Source organism: Passer domesticus, chromosome 21 (assembly GCF_036417665.1).
Source record: "Passer domesticus isolate bPasDom1 chromosome 21, bPasDom1.hap1, whole genome shotgun sequence".
In the NCBI taxonomy this organism is placed as follows: domain Eukaryota; kingdom Metazoa; phylum Chordata; class Aves; order Passeriformes; family Passeridae; genus Passer; species Passer domesticus.
The window spans coordinates 2,999,367-3,022,100 of record NC_087494.1 but is presented as its reverse complement, the minus strand read 5'-3'; the positions used below and the strand labels follow the sequence as shown (position 1 = coordinate 3,022,100).

Sequence of the window (22,734 nt, the reverse complement as noted above, 5' to 3'; positions counted from 1 at the left end):
CCTTTCCAGCCTCTGGAACGGGGATGATGCCCTTCTTTCCAGCCCTGGAATGGGGATGATGCCCTCCTTTCCTGTCTCTGGAACGGGGATGATGCTCTCCTTTCAAACCCCTGGAACAGGAATGATGCCCTCCTTTCCAGCCTCTGGAATGGGGATGATTCTCTTCTTTCCAGCCCTGGAATGGGCATGATGCTCTCCTTTCCAGCCCCTGGAACAGGGATAATGCCTTCCTTTCCTGTCTCTGGAACAGAGATGATGCTCTCCTTTCAAACCCCTGGAACAGGGATGATGCTCTCCTTTCAAACCCCTGGAACAGGGATGATGCCCTCCTTTCCCACCTCTGGAACAGGGATGATGCCCTCCTTTCCCACCTCTGGAACAGGGATGATGCCCTCCTTTCCCACCTCTGGAACAGGGATGATGCCCTTCTTTTCAACCCCTGGAGTGGGGATGATGCCCTCCTTTCCTGCCACAGGAATGGACATGATGCTCTCCTTTCCAGTCCCTGGAACAGGGATAATGCCTTCCTTTCCAACCCCTGGAAAGGAGATGATGCCCTCCTTTCCAGCCCTGTGCACACACAGGTGCTTTGGCATGCCCAGCGTGTGCCTGGGTGTGCCACTGCGCGGGGTGGCACCTTCACAGGACACCAGCCTGTGTTGCTCTGGCTGCCTGGACTCTGACAGAGGCTCTGGCAGCATTCCTAATGAATTCAGTGCTGCCCTTCACATCAAACAGCCACGGGAGAAGGCATTTCTCGTCCCCATCTTTATTCAATGTGCCAAACACGCCGCTCCTGGGCCTCACACTCACAACATATTGTTCACAGCTGCAGCTTCAAAAGGACCAGGGGAGAAGGAGGGGGGAGGTTGTGTGGGAGGCACGGAGCCTGCTTGTGGTCACCGAGTCCCATCAGGGAGGAGCTGAGAGCCCCTGGACACCAGCCCAGCTCTGCTGCTGTCCCCAGCCATCCTGCAAGGCCGTGGGAGATGCCTCAGACAAGGTGTGGGGTGGTGGAGCAGAGGGGCAGGGGGTGCATGGAGGGCAGGGGGGTTCTGTCCTACTCAGAGCTGCCTCTGCCCCCTCCTGTTCCTCCCTGCTCCACTCCCAGCCCAGCCCCATCCATCTCCCAGGGCCGAAACCCAATTAGGGTGCCAGGGAGGGGGCGGTGCAGCGGCACAGATGTCCATTAGCCCGGGGGATGGAGATGGAGCGATAGGAGCTCTAATGGCCTCCCCAGGACTCTGATGACAGCCTGGCCGCCCCAGCTGCAGCGGCCCCTGAGCCGGGCTGACACCAGAGCGGCTCAGCGCTGCTCTGCAGCCCGTGACCGGGATCTCGATGGAGGTTTGGAGCCCTGTGCGTGCACACGTGTGCCTCGTGTGTGCTTGCACGCTTAAAGCCACTCCAACACCGGCAGGAGCTGCCCCAGGGGCTGCCCAGGCAGCTGACTGCAAAGCAGCCCAGAGCTGCTCCCTCCTCACCCTCGCTGGTCCCACTGGAGGAAGGATATTTGGCGGTGGAGCCTGCTGTGCTCTGAAGTTTAATTAACCCCGTCTCCCCCCTGAACAGGCTTCCCTTCCTCTGCTCAAATGCCACAAATGATCCTTTGCAGATGCTAATCTGCAGAAGGGGGGGAAAAAAAAGAAAGAAATATTCCACATTTAATTGCAGAACATAAAGATATTACAGGGTCATTAAAACACCATGAATATGGAAATGAAATCCACAGGCATCCATGCAGATAATGGCAGGGAAAAGGGAGTTGCAGGTGAAGCTGAAAGGTGGAGAGGTGGAAAGGTCAGCTCCATGTGGATGCATCATTAACCCCGCTCCAGGCAATCTCCAGTGGCTGGGGGGGTCTCGGGGGTCTCGGCCGTGCTGGTTTCACCCCTCAGGACCCGCAGCAGGGGGAGGGTGGTGCTGCCCCGGGCAGAGGCCAAGTGGTGAGGGCTGGCCCTTGCTCTGGGGGTTTGGGGGCAGCTGCAGGAGCTTCCAAAGACAGCTCAAATCCCCACCAAACCTGGTCTGTGACTCGGACTGCGACTCCCGAGAGCTCAGGGAGGGACGCTGAGATGGTTTTGCCCCTCAGGGACTCCTTCCCAGGCAGGCTCAGCCCCCCGGGTGCCTCATTACTGGGTTGATCCCAACACCCTGTCTCCCCTCCGCCCCGGCTCCCTCCTGCTGCTCTCGCTGCCGGCTTGACACTGACGTGAGCTGCTAAGTGGAAAAAATTAATAGGGGCCTCGCTAATTGGAGCTGAGACACCAGGAAAGAGAGAGACACAGGCCAGGGGGGCTGTGGCACCCGGCTGCAGGCGGTGAGGCTGCGGTGGTGTGGCAGGGTGGCAGGGGACACAGCCCCCTGGATTTGGGAGCTCTTTGCCGTGCCCAGGGTGCTGCCCTGCCTCTGTCCTTGCAGCCTTTGTGCTGTCCCCAAGGAGCTCCAGCCCCTGGCATTCGGGTCGTGCCAGCTGGAGCTGCCCGATGGGAGGGGATGGGTGAGGAGGGTGTGGTGTTACTGGGACACCTCGGGATCCTCGGGACCCTGCAGACCCCCAGCGCTGCTCTGTGGTGCCACTGTGCCGAGCTGCCAGAGCCCCCCTGCTCTCCCAGCAGCAGCCTTTGCCTCCAGGGAGAGCGTGAGGAGGAGAAAAGCAGATTAGAGTTATCGCCCATCTCCTCGCTGAGCTGAGAGCTAAATGTCAGATCTCATCTGACACAGCTCCCGAGGGGAGGGCGAGGAGTCCGGCGCACCCCTCATCCCAGAGGGCACCTCTGGGGGCACAGCAGTGGGGCTGGCAGCTGGATGCCAGCCTCCCCTGGAGCAGAGGGGGGATGGCTGCCTCGGGGTCCCGCTGCCTCGCCCGGCTGGCACAATCCCAACCGCAGCCCCAGAAACTTTCCTCCTCCGGTTCCCATGGAAACCAGGAATTTTGCTTCTCCCCAAAGTTGAGCTGCGTGCCTGCGCTCTCTGCCCGAGTGGAGCCCCTTCTCCAGAGCCCCACGGGACGCTGGTTTGGGGGGAGCTGCTGCTCTGGCTGGCACCATGCCACCGTGCCTGTGGAGCCAGGGCAGCTCAGACACCCTGCCCGGGGTGTTGTGTGCCACACCAGGCTGTCCTGAGAGGGACAGAGGCCCCGAGGAGGAGGAGGAGGAGGATCGTCGCCTTCTCAGCACACTCTGTCATCTCCACAGCTCAGGCAGAGCAGATGAGCGGCCTGCTGGGAAAATAACCCAGCAGAGTGACCAGAGAGCCCTCGGCCCAGCTCAGCTCAGTGCAGCGTGATGGGCACGCAGCAGGAGCCAGCCCCGCTCTGCCCTCCAGCTGGGAAGGACACCGGGGTGTGATTTGAGTCCCTCGCCGGCAATCAGAGGGTCTCAGCACTCTGCTCACCTCCGGCAGGAAGAGGACGGCCTGACGTCTGCTGTGCTGAAAGGAAAAGCTTTCCCCATCCGTCAGTCCTGTGGGCTGGCAGGAGCTGGCATCGGGCACCAGCCCTGGGGGCACTGAAATCCTGAGGGCTGAGCTGCGGGAGCTTTTCCGTGGGATAAGTGTGGAGGAGTCAGATTTAGACAACAATGACTAAAACTGAGCTTCAGTAAAAATTAACTCTGAAGAGGGGAATGTTCCAGGCGCTGCCATTTGCTGTCGGTAAAAATAAACCTGCAGGTTAAACACAGCCTTTTCCTTCTGGGTCCTCACGTGCCAGATCAGGGAGCTTCCTCCTGCTGAAATGGTTAAAAAGTATAAAATCACAGAGGACCAGCTCTGCCCTGCCCTGTTGAGCACCATCCCCACGGCTGAGATGGGCTCCCCAAGGCCCCTCGGGGTGCATCAGAGCTGGGGTCAATTTGTTAGCACAGTTTTTGGGGTGCAGCCAGCACCTGCTCCACATCCAAGAGCTGGAAGGAGCTGGAAACATCAGGTGGTTTTCAAGGCTCCCTGAACACCTGGCAGGGCCCATCCCTGCAGCAGCAGCACCTCCCAGCCACACAGCCCCCTCGCAGGGCTGACTCCTTCCCTCCACCTGCCATCCTCACTGGGGTTTTAATTAGTGCTCCTCTGTATATTCAGCAAGCAGGAGCCCAGAATGGAAATGTACAGGTGTCCCCTTGATCCAGTTTCCATGGTTGCCGCATCGAGGTGGGGGCTACATCTTTTTTTTTTCATATTTAATAATTTTATTACAGTGGCTTCAATCCACTGGCGAAGAAGAGAAGGGGGGAGAATGTGGGGGAATAAAAAATGCTGGATGAAAAGGGCATGTTCCTGTGGCTGGGCTTATTTGCTGTCATTCTTTTTCTCTTATTAGCAAGCGCTGTTTTCCAACATGCTCAAAGTCCAGGAGCTCACTAACGAGATCCCAGCTCTCTCTGGTGTGGGGGGAACAGCCCAGGCAGCCGTGCTGGAGCCACACAAATGGCTGTGTGGCCACCCCAAGAGGCATCAGGAGCACCACTGAGCTGTGCTGACACATCCTCGTCCCTGTCCCCATCCCCATGTCCCTGTTCCCACCCTCACTCCCCTGCCCCATCCTGTGGGATTGGCTCTGGCATCCCTCACCAGCACAGCAAAGCCACAAAGGGACCCTGGCCACCCCCAGGCAGCTCTTGGGGACACTGGGTTGGTGCCCCCGTGCACAAGGAAAGCCCAGGGAATCCCAGGCAGCGTTCCTAGGGAATTGGGCTCGAGTTCAGGGACTGCCAGCAGCACAATCTCCCTGCCCTGCCCCATCCTCACCCGGCATGGTGGCACTCGGGTGGGTGGTGGCACTCGGGTGGGTGGTGGCACTCGGGTGGGTGGTGGCACTCGGGTGGGTGGTGGCTCTGGGTGCCAGCACCAGAATCTCTCATCCTTTCCCCAGATCAGTCTCAGTCCCCTCTGGTGTGACCCGTGCAGTGTGTGAACGTCCCCATCTGTCCCCACGGGATTATTTAGCCCCGACCCTGCCTGTGAAAGCAGGCACAACCTTCTCTGTTTACCCGGAGCTCGGGATGGCTTTCAGCTTTTAAAAATAACACAGAAACGGCATGGGCCCAGGAAAAATCCTCTCTCCTTGCACTGCACTCTGCGGCTCGGCTTGCCAAGTAGGAAGAAATCCCCTCTCGTCCTGGCAACGTCCCGCACTGTGGCAGGCAAACACACGCCGAGCCGCGGACCTATTAGTCACCAGTAAATGTTCTTTTCTCTCCCGATTTGTTTCCCTTTAAGCTTGATGTTTTCCTCTCCTGCTGCCCGGGCCTCGTTAGGCTGCAATTAAAGCCAGAAATCAAAGCGGCATGGTGCAATTAAAACTCGGGGCGGGATGCGGGATGCCCCGGGGAAGCCACAGCCGCCTGTGCCCTGCACGTCCCCGGGAGCGGTGACAGTGCCAGGAGGCAGGACAGGCTCAGCCTGAGCCCAGCCGAGCTCCGCTGTGAAGATCTTCCGTCGTTTACAGCGTCACCAGCTCTGGCACCTGGAGGATGAGCCGAGATGCATTCACTCCCAAAACAAGATGAATTTTCCTGGCTGTGAGAGTCGTAAACACGCGGAGCAGCTCGCAGTGGGGAAGAGACACTGCTCACGGTGCCTCTACACTGAGATTCCCTCTCCATCCTGCCAGGGAGGGCTGTGCCCATCCCTCCACAGCATCCTGCATGCCCAGGGGGACACACAGACCGCTGCTCTCTGCAACCTCCCCCGTGGCCTTCCTTGGGGACAGCCCTGAGGATGCAGCTCCCACGCCTGGAACCCAGAGCCATCCTGCTGGCTCATGTCCCTGTGCCAGGGAACAGCTGAGGGAACAGCCAGGCCATTGGTGTGCTGCTCCTGGCCAGGGATGAGTGGGCTGGATGGAGCCCAGGACGTGCCCCAGCAGGAGCATTGTCAGTGCCCAGCGAGCTGTGACAGGCCAGTGGGCAGTGCCACAGCATGGCAGGGCTGGGTGCTGCTGTGGAAGGGTCACACCACCAGCATGCTGAGCCCCTTGGGCAGGGCAGGACAGGAACAGCCACTCCACCAGCACCAAATCCACTGCCACAGCAGCTGCCCCAGGGCAGGACCAGCCAGTTCCATTAGCACCAAATCCACTGCCCAGCTGAGCTCCAGGACTGGTGCCCACGTGGGATGTGCTGGGGAGCAGGATTTGCTCACAGAGCAGCGCTGAGACCACCAGAGAGAGATCCCCTGCACCCATCTGTGCCAGAAACACCAGCGCCCCATGGTAGCTCATCTCCCCACTGCTGGGGCCTGGCCCAACAGCCTCCCCACGCAGAGGCTGCCCCAGCTTTGAAAATAGATAGTAACAAGTGAGCGCGGGCAGCAGAAGTAGCAAAGCATATGGTAGGTGTTGGAGTTTATTCCTGTCACTGAGTGTCAGCAGCGACAGACGGCTGGGGGTGGCGAAGCGAGAGGTTTTGGTGGGCCCGTGCAACACCACCCCACGGACCCCACAGCTGCGGCGAGGGTTGGGACCCTGCCACCCCCTGCGTGTGCCATCGGCGGGCACCGGCGCTGCGATGCTCTCCTGGCGCCTGGCACGCAGCTCGGGGCTGTCTGAGCCCCCTCCTGCGCCCCAGGGATGTGCTCGAGGCACCCCTGAACCCCCCACAAACCCGTGATGTGTCCAGACAAGGCTGTGAGCCCCATCTGCCCCTGCTGGAGGTCACCTGCCTGATCTGGGGGAGCACCTGGCTGCTCTCTGCTCCCGCTGCTGCCCTGCAGCCACGACTGCTCCCGGGCTCTGCCAGCGCTGCCCGTCCAGCCCAGCCTGGCCCTGGAATTCCCTGGAATTGCCCCGGTGGCCAGACCTGCTCCTGCCACCCCACGCCTGTGCCGGGAGGTGGGGTGGGCAGGTAGCCAGAGGCAGTGGGAGGGAACAGATTGTCCGCAAAAAAGCGCGTCGGTTCCCACGCGGCAGCTCGGAGCGGGATCTCCTCAGGGTTTGTTCCTTGTTTGTCTGAGCCCGCTCAGAGGGTCTGCGGCTGTTTGAGGACTCTTGTAGCACCATGGTGATGTGGGGCTGGGAGAGGTGAGCCCCCACCCCAGCAGAGGACTGTGGAGCTCCTGGTGCTCGGTGGTTTGGGCGCTGCTGCGGCCTCGGTCACCTTGAGGATCCCATCCTGCCCAGACTGGGCAAGGAACAGCCCCGGCAAGCACTGCAGACGGTGTAGATCCTCCCCTGGCACAGGTGAAACAAACACTCGCCCAGCAGCAGCTCACCTGCAGCTCCTGCCCCTGCTAATTGCAGTGCTCTCACTCGGCCGATGTGCTTGATAAGATTAGCAATTACAGAAACCTCGTGCGACAATTGCTCTGGGTCAGGAGCCGTGCGAGGGAAATTGGACGGAAGTGCAAATGGGGATTAATTATAACCTGGCAGTGGACAGCTTGGAGGGTTTGAATCTGTATTTTTATGTATTTGCCAGTGCAACCTCTGGCTCTGCCGCGGGTGTGAAGGGTGCCAAGGGCTTCACCGCAGCAAAGACGTGCTCGCTGCTGCCCAGGCCATCCCAGAGCTGGGACAGGGGATGGGTCTGGGCTGGGATCCCAGGGTGGCCCTGGCACGGGCGAGCATGGCCGCGGCATTGCTGGAGATCCCTGCCCTGGCTGCTCCCCGCCTGGCAGCTGCCGTTGTTATCTCATTGCCATGGCAATGCCAGCCCGGCTGTGCCTCCGCCAGGCAGGCGCGGTCCCACGCCGGGCTGGAGCCCTGCTCCTGCCACAGCCCACCCTGCTGAACGGCCAGGGCACAGACAGCGGGGTTAACACAGCCCCAAAACGCTCTGGGGGCGCAGATGGACGTGGCCCCTCACCCAGGAGGTGAGGTCTGAGTGGTGAGCAGGGGAAGAAGGAGAGTCTGCACCTGGAACACTCCCAGCCCTGCCTGCTGTGCCCAGCCAGGTGCCCTCCACCCAGCAGGACCCCTGTGCCCCACAAGCCCCCTGGGGTCAGCCACAGCCCCCCTGTGCTGGTACCAGCCCGTGGCCCCAGAAGCCATATGGATCAGCACCCGGCTGCAGTGATGTTGAAGTGTCTGCCAGCAGCTGCTGGTGTTTAACAAATCCTCCTGCCTTCTTGTTTATGCCATTTTTTTGCCCTCCCAGCTGGGCCTTCTTGACGCTTTGGGAATTTTGCAAACGTTTTAAAGGCAGCATTTTGAAGTCCACCAGGCAGCTGGCGAGGAGCAGGTCAGTAGAAAGGGTGAGGAGAGGCAGGGAAGATCCTCCACCCTGCTGCTCTCCCCTCATCCATCCTTGCGTGCTCCCTGCACTCTCCCACTGCAGTTCCTTGTGTTCTGTACACACACCCTGGCCCCAGCCCCAAGTCAAGGCTGGATCCAGGGGCTTGAATTAATGGTGAGGGGGAGTCCAAGGTGCCATTTCCCATCCTCTGATTGCCTTTTCCTGGCTGTGAAGGCAAGATCTGGGCCTGAGCCCCTGTTGGATTGCCATCCTCAAAGCAGGAGAGCAAAGTGCAAATGGAAAAGCAGCACAGAGGGAGCGTGTGCTGGGGCTGGCAGTGCTGGGCAGCTCTGCCCGCCCCACGAACACCCTGGCAGCCCCATTTCAGCACAGTGCCGGGTGCCTCCGGGCTGACAAGGAGCTGGAGGACATCTCAGCTCCCGGCGGGCTCCTGGGACCCCAGCCCGGGGGTTTCCGTGTGCCCTGGAGGAGGAGCACAGGCTGCTGGGTGCCCGGGGGTGACGCTGCGGTGTCACTCTCCACTGATGCGACTACGAGAGACTGCGGGATTCAATTAAGTTCTGTTTTCCTCCCAGTAACAGTGGGAGTCTCTCCTCTCCCCTTCAAGGCAGACACGCTGCCAGGGAAGACAAATGCTCGCAATAAAGCGCTGGAGCGCGGTGCCGGGGGAGGCCGATGCTCCCTGCAGCCGCCGCTGCCCGCATCGCCTCCGCCGCTTCCCCGCGCCCTCCCCGCCCGGTCCCGCACCGCCCGGCCCGGCCCAGCTGTCCAGCACCGTGTGGCCGAGCGGCCAGGGGCACCCGGCTGGCTCCGGCCGCAGGGCCACCCCCTTCCCCGCGTGGAGCCCCCCCGCCACCGGCCGAGCGTTGCCAGGCAACGGGAAGATGCTTTTCTGACCGAAACGGTAAAATCGGCAGCCGGAGTCGGGGGTGGGGGGAGGGAAATGGCTGGGCTGGGGCTGCCCGCGGGAGCACGCGAGGCTCCCCCAGCCTCAACAGCAGCCAAAAAACCCCGGGAGGTGAAGCAGCCGTGGCAGCCCTGCTCAGCCAAAGCTGGCGAGGAGCCCCGAGCGGTGCCAAGGACAGCGCTGGGCACCGCGACCCCCAGGATGGGGCACAGGGTGTCCCCAGCAGGGACAGTCCCACTGATCTCCTCGCTGCAGAGCCCTCCCGGGAGCCTCGGCCCTGCTGAACACCCTGGATGAGATTGAGCCCCTAATTTGCCCTTTCCCTCCCTCCCTCCCTCGCCAGCCATCACGCCATGGCTAAACGAGCTCCAGGCAATTTTCTCAGAAGTTGAGTCCTCGCGCTGAGGGAACACAAGGCTAAAAATAGCCGTGGCCTGCGTGTGCCTCTCACCCAGGTGAGCCTCAGTCCCTCCCTGCGAGATCAGGGCTCCTCCACATCCAGCTGCCTCCCCTGCTCTGCCTCAGTTTCCCGCACAGACCGGGCCACCCAAATGTGCAGCAGAGCTGTGGCAGCCTCGGGACCCCGGGCCAGAGGAATCCCTGAGCAGGGGAAATCTCCCGGGGCTCAGACATCACTTGGTGTGCACAGCAAAGGGCTGGGCTGGAATTTCACCGGGCTGCTCCTTACCTGGGCACCCCCTGACCCGAGGGGGTGCAGTGGGGATGTGTCACCCTTTCCCCAGCAGCACCTCCCGGTTCAGGAGCTCCTCTCAGCGTGACCCAGCCCTCCCAGGTCCGGCGAGGCAGACGCATTTCCTTCCCACGGTGTCTCAATTACAAATTCAGAGTTAAATCTTCCCCCACAAGATACCCCTCCCCGCCCCTCTGGCTGCTTCCAGCGCTTCAAATGTTGAACACTTTCCAGGGATTTTTGTGTGCTCAGGCTGACCCCATCCACTCTGGTTCAGACTAACTTAATCAGCCTCATTTTGTTACTAACTGCTGCAGCTTTGGACCTCTAGAAAAAGCATGACTTAAATTATTAGCACCTACCAAGCTGCTTTCACCAACCCTGTGGGGGCCAGAGGTGAGAGAACAGATCTGTTCCCACCCAGCCTCTATAGCTACCAAAAATGACAAATTATCAGAATTGTGGAAATTAGAAAAGTGGTATTTAGGTAACAGGCAAACACTCCTCTTTTCTTCAGCAGCATCTGGCTAGGAACAGATTTGGAAGTGGCAGGTGGGGAGAAAAGAAAGCAACCTGAATGCTGTCAGCTGGGCGGGGGGGCCTGGGAGTGGCGAGGACAAAACCTTCACCATTTCCTTCATCACCAGTGCTGAGAAGGGCTGCAGGGGTCAGGATGGGCGAGCAGGCGAGGAGGAGGAGGAGGAAGGACACCCACGGAGCGTGGGAAGGGGCTCTCCCTCAGCACAGCCCCGGCTGTGAGCTGGCAATGCCGTGGCTCAGCACAGCCCTGAGTCCCCCCTCGAGCAGGAGCAGCACCTTTCCCCACAGACCCACCTCTCCCCAGGAGATTCACCCCAACCTCACCCCACGGCAGCAGGGGAAGAGCTTCAGAAGCACCCTGAGCCCCTGGAAGACTGCTTGGGGAGGGCAGCAGCACCCAGAAGAGCTGTGCTGCTCCGTGCCTGGACAGTGCTGAGGTTCCAGCTCTGCTCCCCCACACAGGGAGCCATCAAGAATAATGCTAGGAAATATCTTGGGGAAAGCAGGAGCCACACCTGCATCTGTTTTAGAAATTACTTTATTGCACTAAAAAGAGAAAATCATCTGTAAACAAACATTCCATTCAGGTATTAATATATTTTTCACTCCAAAAATACATCATTAAATCCAGCCACAGAAATATCAAAGCAGGAACAATAGAAAATAGCTCCAGCAGCAGAGAGACCCATCCAAGCAACAGCCCTGGCTCCCACACCACCAGCCCAGCTCGGAGCAGGGCTCACAGGAGCTCATCCCGGGGCTCCCTGCATGGTCACACACCCAGCTCCAGCAGGACAGCCCTGGGACAGGCTGGGGTGGGGCAGCACGAGGGTCCCCAGGCCCCTGGGTCTCCTTCTGGGGTCATCCTCAACCCAAGGAGCAGCCTGGGCTGCTCCTCTCAGCATCCTCCTCCCCCAAGCCCAAAGGGACACGGTTCTTCTGCGGGGATGTGCCACCCCTCAAACCTCTCAGAGCACCAAAACCTTCATGGAACTCCCACTCCCCCCATTCCTGCAGCCTGTACCCCCCACCCCAGCAGCTCCTGGGTGCCCCCAGCCCCTCAGGGAGCACAGGGTGAGGTGTGCAGGGGCTGTCAGGCAGCAGCCAGCTGGGCAGGGTCCCCTTCCTGCCCCAGACCTCCTCAGGGGCAGGGTGTTCACCCCACAGCCCGGGATGTGGCACCTCTCCCTGTCCCCCCCTCCCCAGAGCCCTCAGCTGCCCCCAGGATGAGCCAGGGCTCTCGGGGACCATCCCTGGTGCTGGCTCCTGGGGGAGCACAGGGAAGCCTCAAGTGGGAAGCTCCCTGTGAAGGATGGACATGTCAGCTCCTTATGTCCTGCAGGTTTTCAGCCACAAGCTCAGCAAACAGCCACGATCACCCTGAATCCCCCCGACATGCAAACACGGTCAGAACTGTGCCTCGCGTACCTGGAACGTATTTACAGACAAAGTAAAACGCTGCAAAAGATCAGCCTCGGATATAAATAGCCAACACTGAGATCTGCCATCTGCTGCAAAAGGACAAGGAAGGAACATGGACTGCCACCACAGAGGTTAACACAGAGGGGACACGTGTGTGTGCGTGTGTGTCCACGCGTGCTGCGACAGGACGGGAGCGCTGCAAACCCTGCTCCCTGCACAGAAACATGCAGAGCCCGACACAAAGGGTGACACCACACCAAACAACAACGCAGCGTGTTTTATCCGCCCGCAGAAACGCCCCGGCAGGCGTCCTCCCCGCCCCCGCTGTCCCCAGCCGCTCACCGGGGTGACAGCGTGGGGTGGGAAGGGTTGGGAGCACCTCGCTCCCGCCCCGAAGGGAAACCGAAAGCCAGGCCAGTCGCTTTGGGAAGCCAGATCCCGCTGGGCACAGGGGCTTGGTGCCACACAGGACACATCTTGCTGCCCAGTGGGTGCAGCCACTTGATCCTCTGCCCTCAAAGACAAGGGAGGATGGAGGGTTGTGGAGCCTCAGCCTGTGCCCCTGCCCAGCCTCACCTGGGATGGCCCCAGCACTCAGGGGGGCTGCTCATGTCACCTCAGCTTTTGTCAGCAAGCACATCTGCTGGGACACTGCCTGGGACCCTCCGTGTGCCCAGGGCAAGGGGCGCCAGCCCCGGCATCTCCCTCCCGTGGGCAGGGGAAAGGCACAGGCAGCCTCCCGGCTTTGGGCAAACCAAAGCCCCCCAGAGCTCCAGGAGCAGCTTCCCACTGGGGGTCAGCAGTGGGGACGATGCTGGGTGGGCAGGGAGGGCAGCCCAGGAGGCTGCTGGTGTCAGACCCAGCCAGCCTTGCAGCCTCACAGGGCTGGACCAAGTCCAGGAAAGGCTCAAAAGCCACAAACCTGACTCATCCCCCAGGGTGACTGTCCTTGGCCCACTCTCGGGTCACCTCTGCAGTATTTTCTTTGCAGTTTCCAAGACCAGAAACTTGTCTTTTAAATTAAAGCTGCCACCTGACTACAGGTGCTGGGGCTTTGAGAGGTGGCCGTCAGTGTGCTACAGAGATTTACCCACCTCCAACCTGCTTGGTGGCAGCTGGGGACCACAGGCACAGGGAGGGAAGAGTCCAACAGGGCCTCTCCCATCCTCCCTGGTGGGGAATGGGCGGGAGGCTCCCCACTTTCTGCTGGGCTCCAGGAGATGCAGCCCCGGGGCAGGACCAGGGAGGGAGCAGGGGCAGAGGCTGTGGCTGCCAGCTGGTGTTGGCAGAGCCCCTCAGCAGCATTCCTGGGGACCCCCACGCTCTGCCACGACCCCGGCCCTCCTCAGGGGGCCCTTCCAAACCCTCCTCCAGCGGGGCTGGGGGACAGAGCCGGCCGCCCTGCCTCGCCCCGGCCCCACAGGTGGGAGGGCTCCCTCCGGGGCTGCTAGCAGGTACCTACAGGCAGGACAGGAGGGCGGTGAGTGGCAGCTCCTTCTCCCCCAGCAGCGTGTCCCGCTTAAGGCTGCTGCCCTTGTTGACCACCTTGAGCTTCAGGGACATCTTCCTGGCGTGGCCGGGGCCCAGCCCGTCGAAGAAGAAGTCCTCGTTGAAGACGGGGTTGCGGCTGTTCTTGACGATGGTGCTGCGCTGCTTCTGCAGCTTCCCGGGGTTGAGGCACAGCGAGACGCAGCAGTTGATGCTGCGCAGGTCGACCAGGGCATCGTAGAGGTCCTCGGCGGAGACGAGGCGCACTCGCAGCCGGGCGTTGGAGGGGTCGTACTCGGCAGCCAGGCGCAGGCTCCCGCCCCGGCTCAGCCGCAGGCTGTGCTCCCGGTCCCGCTCCCGCTCCCGGCCCGCGGGCAGGTCCAGCGGCAGCAGGGCGGTGGGCGGCTGCGTCCCGGCCGGGGCGCTCCTGGCGCGGCGCTGGGCGCTGGGGCTGGTGTCGGCCGAGCTGTCGTCGGTGGACAGCGAGCTGTTGCGGGCCACCGAGTGCTTCAGCTTGATGACCTTGGACTGGCTCTCCTGGCTGAAGAGCTTCAGGAGGGACACGGAGCGGGAGAGCAGCGGCGAGCCGAAGGGTGAGGACTCTGCCGAGGAGCACGTGTCGCTCTCGCCGCCGCTGAAATACCGGCCGGGGTGCATGAGGGCGGCACCGAGATCGGCGGGCGTCCGGCGGCCGCTGTCGCCGTTGAGCTTGGCTTTGCGCTGGGCGCTGGGCGAGGTGACGGGCGAGGGGCAGAGGCTGCTGTGCTCGCTGTGGAACAGGGACTCTTTGCGCCGCGTGTGGGGGCTCTCCATCAGCGTGGCGAAGCCGTAGGAGGTCTGAGCCTTGGGCACGTAGGGCAGCGACATGGCCGTCTGTGCCTGCGGGTCCGCGTTGGTGCCGCAGCTCCCCTCGCTCCAGTCCTCGGCGGTCTCGATCTGGATGATGTGGCGCCCGGTGGTCCGGGAGCGGGAGCGGCTGGACGGGCGGGGGCTGCGCGGGGGCTTGCGCTTGGCCAGGTCCTGCTCCGAGACTGAGGCACCCAGAGCGGCCCCTGCGGGCACCTCGGAGCCCTCAGCCTCGGCGGGGGCCGCGCTCAGCTTGGGCGGGATGAAGAAGTCGGGGATCTTGTCGGGGGTGAGGACGTTGCTGTAGCGGGACCCCCGCGAGGACTCGTCTGTCCCCGCGCCCCGGGAGCCGCCGTTCTCCGCCACCCCGCGCAGCCGCTCCAGGAGCCACATGTTGCTGCCGGGCGTGGGGCTGGAAGAGACCCGAGGGGCGACGCTATCACCGGGAACCGGGCAACGCTATCACCGGGAGCCCCGGGAGCGACCAGCGGCACCGAGAGACCCGGACCGGGCAGGCGGGGGGACGGACAAGGACGGGAGGGAACCGGCCGCGCCGAGGGACCCCGGGACCCGCCAGCCCCGGGGAGGAGCGCGAAGGAACCGGCCGCGAGGAGCGGGGACCCGGGGGACGGGGAGCCGGCGGCGCCGAGGGATGCGATGGGACGGGGCAGACGCGACGCGACGCCGGGACCGACGGACCGAGCGACCGGCGCCGCCGCGAGCGGGACGTTGCCGGGAGCCGCCGCACCTGGAGCGGAGCCGCCGCCGCCACCGCAGCCCGGGCGGGGCGGGCGCGGACGCGCTTTTATACGGCGGCGGTGGCGGCGGCGGCTCCGCTCCCCGTCCGCGCCGCCGCCGTAATCCTCCGAGTGCGGCGCCCGCACATTTCTGCTCGCCGCGAGTGCCCCGACCGGGGCTGGGACCGGCACCGGGACCCCGACCGGGCGGGACCGGGACTGGGACAGTGAGGCCCCGGGGTGCTGATGCTCGGGAGGTGCGGGAACCCGAGCCCGGGAGACCCGGCCGTGTTCCCACGGGAGTGCCGGGTTTGGGATGGAGCCAGGAGCGGAATCGGGACGGCAGCAGCCCCGGTCCGCCCCTCCCGGTGCCCCCGGTCCGCAGCGCGGTCGTTCCCCTCTGGGAACAGCCGCTCCCCACTCCCGGCTCTTGATTTCAAAGCACTGAATGAAGCCAGCAGCGTCTCGGGGCTGAGGAGTTGCCTCATCGAGTGGTTTAATATTGCCCTGGAGGAGCTGGGGGGCAGTGCCACATGTCACACTCCCCGTGTCACACAACCCCCCAGCCCCTGGAGGGATGCGGTGAGGGCTGGGGACACGGGGACAAAACATCAGGAGGTTCACGGAGCACCACAGCAAGCCCCGGTGTTGCGGGGGTCGGGAGACTCAGGGGAGTGATCGGGCCCAGCCGCGGTCCCCGGGGAGTTACAGCCTTGGCGACAGGGGTGCACCGAGAGGGACAGTGCCACAAAAGGGTCCTGGCTGCTCCTTGCCAGCTGCTGCCCTGTGGGTGCCGCCAGGCTGCGGGCAGCACCATCACTGCTCGGCAGCGCAGGGCTGCGGTGAGGCCAGCGCGAACAGCCCGGCGTGGGGAGCGCCTTCCGCGGGGGTGCTCCGGCCTCGGCTCCCTCGCGTTCGCACTTGGAGCTGCTAAAAAGAGGAGTCCGGCCGTGCCGAACCACACCGAGCGCCGGGATGCCGCAGGGACGGCAGCGGGGAGGGGATGGCGATGTCCTGGCTGCACCCTGGGCTCTGGCTGCGGGCTCCGCAGGGAGGAGAGGGCAGATGGAGCCCGGGGGAGGAGGACGAGGCTCGCGGAAGGGGAAGCTGGTGAACAAAAGGCCGATGTTTGCTTTTCCTCCACCCTGCGAAACTGCGGGTAAACAAGGTGCAGAGATGGTTGAGTTGCCTTGAGATAACAAAGAGCGCTGGGGCCGGGCCAGCTCTGCCCGCACGGCTCGGGGCAGGGCACGGAGGGGAGCAGGAGCTGGGAGCTGCGCTCCGGCAGGGCTGGGGACGCTGGCAGAGCTGGGGACATCGCTGGTGGAGCCGGCAGTGTGCTACCACCTGCTGGAAGCCGGGAAGGAGGGAGACCTGCTATGGGAAAGGGTTTGTGCAAGGACGCCCTGCAAAACCCAACTGGGCGTGTCTGTGGTCTGTACATTTGAGAGAAGTGCAGGGGATGCGTTGGTCAGCGAGATCTCCGAAGCCCTGGGAGAGCAAAGAGGCCACGTTCTCTACAGATGCTCTTCTGTGGCTTCCAAACCTTCCCAAAACACCTCAGCCTTCCCATCATCGGGGCTGAAGAAGCCACAGCCCTTCAACCCAGCTCTGGGTTGAGGCACAGAGCTCCCTGCACCCACTGGCACCACACATCAGCCTCAACCCAAGTGGTTAAATCCCCCAAACAACCGCCCCAGCAGCCCTTCATCCCTTCAGGGCAGCATCCCCGGGGCTGCAGGGCGAGGCAGGAGAACCACACAGGCTCGGTTCTCCAGCAGAGAAATGAGAAAGTCGGGGCCCTCACTGCCTTTCCTTGCCTCTGTTGAGGGAACAGTGCAATTATCTTTGCAGACGCATCACTCCACGACAAAAAATAGCAGCTGAGATGGAAGCACCACGTCCCCGCGGAATCCAGCTATCAATGGAAAATTACGCATTCATTACTGGGCTTTATTTAGGGGCTTATTTTATTCATTGGCTCAGCTGGCACTGGCCAGCCTGGGCGCCGTGGCTGGCAGAGGCCGTCCCCAGCGAGGGGCTGAGGGTGCTGGGGTGACCCTGCTCCCCGAGGTGGGTGCTGGCAGCAGCACTGGGCACACAGAGCAGAGCAGGACACGCCAGGGCTCTGCTGGACCCCCCTGTGACACAGGAGCCACAGCCAGGCCCACCCACGGCTCTGGCTCTGCTGGATGTCACCTTCACTAGTGGGTCACAGCTCGGATTGTGCCACTCAGAGCCACCCCAGGAGGCCCAGGGGTGGGTGGCCTTGTGCTGCCCCAGCTGGAGGCAGGAGGGGAGCTGCCAGGTGTGAGGAGGAGGAGAGGCCGGGCAGGGCCAGCCCTGGGTGCCAAAGGCCACTCTGAAGGCAGGGGGACACTGGGTGATCCATGGGGGACACTGGGTGACCCAGAGGGGCAGAGGAAAGTGTGACTGGACAGGATGGGTTGGCCAAGGTGAGGCCAGGCAGAAACTGGTGGTGGTGGAGACCTGTCCCAGCACCATGCCCAGGGGTGGCATGAACCTGGGGTCCTTGCTCATTTCCAGGTTTAATTAGAAATGTATTCCAAACCACAAACCCGTGCCCAGCACCAGACACAGGGCAGGTAAAGGGGGGTGTGATGCCACAAAAAACCTGCCAAACCCCAAGCTGGCCAGGGGGACGCCTCGTGAGGCAGTGCCAGCAGCTCAGCCCTGCCCTGCACCTTCCCACAGCAGCTTCACCCTGGCCTGGGGAGGGCTGCAGGGGCTTGGGGCCATGTGGAGCATCATGTGGCAGCCACTCCTGGGGAGAATCCAGCTGAAAAGGGCTGTCCCCAACAGGAACATCCAACAGCAGCATCCAGGAGATGGTTTGTTGTGCCTGGCCCCACGGGCAGAGCCAAGCCAGGGGCTGCAGCAATATCCACCAGCCCCCATTCCAGGGGCAAGTGGGGCAGCCCTGCCTGGGACAGCTTCAGGCTCCGTCCCTCCTGCTGAGGCCACTGAGCAGTTCCCACCCCATTTCACCTGTAGGTGTGGAATTAAACGTCTTTGTGTCCAGCTGGGCAGGGCACCCCATGCAGATGATGGAGGCAGGCAGCAGCCAGGGAGGACCTGCAGGGCCAGGGACCACACAGCCTCGCTGGGGAGGAAAATGGGGAGCCTGACCCTGGAGTCCAGGCACAACTGGAGAAGGGGAGCACAAAAGGACCCCGGTTTTGCTGTAGGGCGAGTCCAGAGCCAAGGGAAGAGGTCGGGGACTCACGTACCCCTCGGCATCACTGCTTCCTCTGTACAACCTGGCGGAGGTGCAGCTCGCTCTCTGCTGCCACGATGGGCTGCTCGTTCTGCCGGTGGTGGCTGATGAGGTGGCTGATGCTCTCAAACAGCACGTCCTTGGTCCTCACCTGGCACACCAGGGCACAGCTCAGCAGAGCTGCCTCTCATCCAGCACAGTGGTAACACCCCGTGGTGCCCACGCATCCCCCATCGCCCACCCCACACCCTGCCCCTTCCCCAGCCCCACGTGCCCACCCCTGCCCTCAGCGCCGTGCCCTGCCCTCACCACGCCCTCGGGATCCACCAGCAGCAGGTGCTTGGGCTGCCCGCTGTGCATGCCGGTCAGCACGTACTGCCCCGGGTTGGTGAGGCTGTCCCGCACCAGGAAATCCCCGTCCATCTGCAGGAGCCTCTCGGCATCGCGCCGGCTCATCCTGCCGTGGTACCAGGGCTCCTTCCGCAGCTGCTCCTCCGTGGGGGCGACGGGCGCCTTCCGAGTGGGGGGGCTGGGCCACTGGTCCTCAATGGGGGGGCTGGTGGCACCCCCTGCAATGCACTCGTGGAGCTTCAGGGCGTCCTCGAAGGGCCCTGTGGGATCCAGGGGTTTGGGGTGTTACACCCAGGGCACGGGGCTGGGCTGTGGACAGACCCCCAGAGCACTGCAGGGCACTGCTGTGGGCTCAGCCAGTGCCAGCACCCCCGGGGCAGTGGCTTACTCATGTCAAAGAGGTCCTTTTTGGGGCTCTCCTCCGCCGCCCCATGAGCCAGCAGCTCGGGCTCCCAGGCGTCCAGGCTCTGCGTGTTCACGTACATGTGCTCCTCGTAGTCCCGCGGCCCCGGGGCGTGGCTGTCTGCCTGCAGGTACCCGTCGCAGGGCTGGCCTGCGAGGACGGCCATCACCGCTGGCCAGAGTCACAGGGACCCCCCGCTCAGGGCTCCCCCCACAGCAGTACCCACCCTGGCTCTCCAGGTCCCAGGGTGGCCCCAGCTGGCCGCTCGGGTCTCGTCTGGCTGCTAACCCCCCCTAGGGAAGGAGGCAGTAAGAGCATTGGGGGGCCTGTCTGGACCCCCAGAGCGAGGCCAGCAGTGGCTCTGAGGGGCTCACCTGGCTGGGGGGCACGGAGCTGGAGGGCTGAGCACGGATGTGGCCCAGGGCTGTGCTGTGGAGGAGCCGGGAGTCAACCAGGCCCCCCGGGGGGGGCTCCTTCCCTGGGATGCTGTTGTAGTAGTCGTGCTCAGCCGCCTCCTCTTCCTCCCCCCAGGCTGACTCCTCTGCAGCCAGCGCCCTGCAGCAGGGATGGGTGAGCTGGGGACACCGTGCCTGGCTCAGACCATCCCCACACCCCGCAGTGACAGGGGTTCCCAGAGCCGCCCCCAGGCAGGGGACATGCCCGGGACAGGGGTGCAGCAGGGCCCCCCCACCCCCCTACCTCTCTGGGGGTACCACCACCTTGGGGGGGCTGTGCAGGTACTGCTTGAAGCGCAGCTCAAAGGCCTGTCCCACCGTGCTGATGACGCTCTGCGCCAGCCCCTCGCAGCACTCCAGGATGTGGCAGGCTGTGGACAGACAGACAGACGGACGGACGGTTTGAGTGCTTCCCCCACGCTGCCATCGCTGCACCAGGACCACCCTGAGCCACCCCTCGTGTTCCTCCAGCCTCCCCACACCGTGCATCCCCCCTCCAGAGCCCCCAGGCGTGGATGCTGGTGTCACCTCTCTGGTTGATGGGGTCCTTGGCGACATAGGCCACGTAGTCCGTGGTGTCCTGCAGACAGAGGGACAGATCAGCACTGACATCCTGCTGCTCTGTGGGGAGCAGAGCTGGAGATGCCTGGTGAGAGGACAGCTCAGCCCCAGCCCCGTGTCCCGAGCCAGGCCAGGCCACCCTGTGCTGAGCTGGCAGTCCCTGTCCCCAGCACTCCATGACTCACCATGTCCCCACCGGAGGCGAAGGAGATGGACTGCATGTGGTGGTTGGCGATGATCTGCACGGGGAACACGGCCCAGGGGGGCATTAGCAAGGGGGCTCACAGGCTGGCAGGCAGCAGCACTGTGTGCCAGGAGCGCTCACCTGGCGCGTGGTGGGGATCATGAGGTTCAGCCCATCAACAGAGATGTTGACAGCGATGCTCATGCCAGCAAAGTGCAGGTTGCTCTTGCCCAGGATGGAGAACAGGGCTTTGTTGGGAGCCTGACAGGGGAGAGGATGGTGGGGGCAGTGAAGACCACCAGGACCAGGCTTCATTGGGTGAATGAGGGGAGGGTGCCCCAAGAGGCCCCAGGCCCACAAACTGGAGAGGCACCCTAGTGCCCTGTCCCACAGCCTTGGCTGGTCCCAGGGACGGCCAAGATGAGTGGAAACTCACCTTCTTCTTCCAGATGCCCTTCACACCCGGCACCGCCTCGTATAGTCTGTTGATGGCTTCCCTGCAATGGACAGACCTGGTGACTGCTGCAGACCCCAGCCCTTCCCAGCTGCCTTCCCCCCACGGCCCCGGGCACCGCAGCCTCCCCGCAGCTGCGTAATCCCGGCTGGGGCCACCTCCCTTCTCCTCTTTCCACCCATCGATCTGCGGCAGTGCCCTTCGCCCGCGTCCCTGCAGGGCACAGCTCCCCGTGCTCCCCTCGCTGCACAGGGCCCTGCGAGGGGGAGCACCCAGGCCCGCCGGGCTGGCTCTGGGGTGCAGGGCCGTACCTGGTGACCTGTGTCCGGGTGTTGAAGTCGAGGGACCTCATGGACCGCAGCACCTCGATGCACCCCATGTACTGCGGGGGGAAAGCAGCACAGCAGGGCAGGCAATGACAGGAGAGGCCGGGTCTCAGGGACACCTTCCACACCAGCTCAGGGCCCACACAGCAGCTTTCACCCCCACCCCAAAATGCCCCATCGCACGCCCAGACCCCGTGCTAAGGCCCCACAACCCCATCTGTGTGCTGCAGCCTGTGATGCCTCGCAGGGGCCAGCCACGCTGGAGTCCCACGGTGGGCTCAGCAACCCCCCGGGGCTCGGCCCCATCACCGATGTGCTGTGCCGGGGGCGGCTGCCCCGGTCCAGCCGTGGCGGGGGGACTCGAGCGAGGGCTCTTCCCGCAGCCTTCGGGAGGAGCGGCCGAGGCCCGCACACGCCCGGGGCCGGGCTCTCCGCGCCCTCCCGCGTCACCGGGCTCCGGCGGGACTTACCCGGACAATGTAGGAGACGCCGGGCCCCAGCACCCGCTCGTCGGGGTGCAGCCAGCCCTGCGCCGGTTTGCGGATGAAGCTGCCCTTGCGGCTCCACTCGTCCCCGCCGGGCCGGGCCCCCGCCGCCGCCGCCGCCGCCGCCCCCCGCGCCCGCCCCGCCGCGCCCCGCGCCCGCCCGCCGCCCGGTAACGCGCAGGGCGCGGCGCAGAGCGGCTCGCAGGCGCCCAGCACGGCGGCCAGCCCCGAGGGGGGCTCCGCCGCGGCGGGGGCGTCCCGGGAGGCGCCGGCGGGGCCGCGGCCGAGGAAGCCGCTGGAGCCGGGGAACTTCCACTGCGGCATCCGCGGCAGCAGCGCGCAGAAGGTGGTGCCGTGCTCGGGCTCCTCGCCCGCCGCGGGGCACGGCGCGGGGGCCGGCGACGGCATGGGGGCGGTCAGCGGCTCGTCGCGGAAGCGGTCATACTTGGGCTCCGGGAGCATGCCCGGGGCCGCGCTCCGCTCCGCTGCCGCCGCCGCCGAGCCGGCTCCCACCCCCCGCCCGCTCCCCCGGGGCCGCGCCGCGCTGATGTCATGGTGCGAGCGCTCCCCGCATCCCCCGCCCCCGACCCGCGGCCGCCGGAGCATCCCCGGCCCGCCCAGCATCCCCGCCCACCCGAGCGGCCCCGGGCACCGCAGCATCCCCCGGGCACCGAGCATCCCCGGGCACCGAGCATCCCCGGGTACCGAGCATCCCCGGGTACCGAGCATCCCCGGGTACCGAGCATCCCCGGGCACCGAGCATCCCCACACACCCGAGCATCCCTACCCACCCGAGCATCCCCGGGTACCGAGCATCCCCGGCCACCGCAGCAGCCCCGGGCACCGAGCATCCCCACCCACCCGAGCATCCCCGGGCCCCCGAGCATCCCTGCCGCGGGGCCGGAGCCACCCTCGCTGTGCCCCCGTCCTGCTCCGAACCCCCTCGTGGCTCCCTGATGGGGAAAGCCCGCGGGGTGCAGCCGCCCTGCGAGTTTCCAGCTTTGCCACAAGCCTTGGGGCAGAGGCAGGGCAGGGTGACGGCCCCTCCCGGAGCCTCGGGGCTGGGGCACGGCCTGGCCCGCTTCAGCTGGAGTGGAAGCGGCCAACAGCCACCATGGCAGTGCCCTCGCCCACAACAGGGACATTTTCTGCTCTTCCCACCTCCGCATTCCCGGGAAGCGCTGCAGGAGCCCCGGGCAGGCCGGGGAGCGGGGGAGGGCTCGGTCAGGCTTCGATGCTGCCCTAGTTCCGTCCCTCCCGGCCCGCTGGCCGCTCTGATTTCATCTGCCTCCCAAGGCAGGTCTGACTCCCGCTTTGTTTATATCCGTCTGGAGGGCTCAGGCAGCAAAAAGCACAAACATTTTATTGTTGGTTTTTTTTTTTTTTCTGCTTGTAACTGCAGCAAGCAGGGGCGGAAAACAATCCCACAAAGCCCTTTAAAGGGACTTTCTGACCTC

General features: G+C 63.9%; 2 protein-coding genes across 6 annotated transcripts; both read right to left on the bottom strand.

The window, feature by feature from the left end:
- Positions 1-10,847: 10,847 nt before the first annotated feature.
- C2CD4C (C2 calcium dependent domain containing 4C) lies at positions 10,848-14,924 on the bottom strand. The gene is made up of 2 exons (XM_064396660.1): positions 14,832-14,924; positions 10,848-14,495 (listed from the first exon to the last, which is right to left on the bottom strand). Exon 2 carries the CDS (start codon positions 14,474-14,476, stop codon positions 13,208-13,210), a length of 1,269 nt encoding a protein of 422 aa, XP_064252730.1. The 5' UTR covers positions 14,477-14,495; positions 14,832-14,924; the 3' UTR covers positions 10,848-13,207.
- A 1,817-nt stretch (positions 14,925-16,741) lies between these two features.
- On the bottom strand, positions 16,742-21,832 carry SHC2 (SHC adaptor protein 2). Of its 5 annotated transcripts, none has more exons than XM_064396656.1 (13): positions 21,263-21,831; positions 20,778-20,848; positions 20,449-20,509; positions 20,154-20,273; positions 20,014-20,067; positions 19,796-19,847; positions 19,512-19,638; positions 19,187-19,367; positions 19,039-19,105; positions 18,798-18,962; positions 18,368-18,669; positions 18,072-18,209; positions 16,742-17,916 (listed from the first exon to the last, which is right to left on the bottom strand). In XM_064396656.1, the coding sequence occupies exons 1-12, from the start codon at positions 21,737-21,739 to the stop codon at positions 18,081-18,083; spliced, it is 1,806 nt and encodes a 601-aa protein (XP_064252726.1). In that variant the 5' UTR covers positions 21,740-21,831; the 3' UTR covers positions 16,742-17,916; positions 18,072-18,080. The 5 variants fall into 5 exon arrangements, with proteins under 5 accessions (XP_064252726.1, XP_064252727.1, XP_064252724.1 ...); XM_064396657.1 differs by having other exon boundaries at positions 16,742-17,829; XM_064396654.1 differs by having other exon boundaries at positions 16,742-17,944; positions 21,263-21,830.
- Between the last annotated feature and the right edge of the window lie 902 nt (positions 21,833-22,734).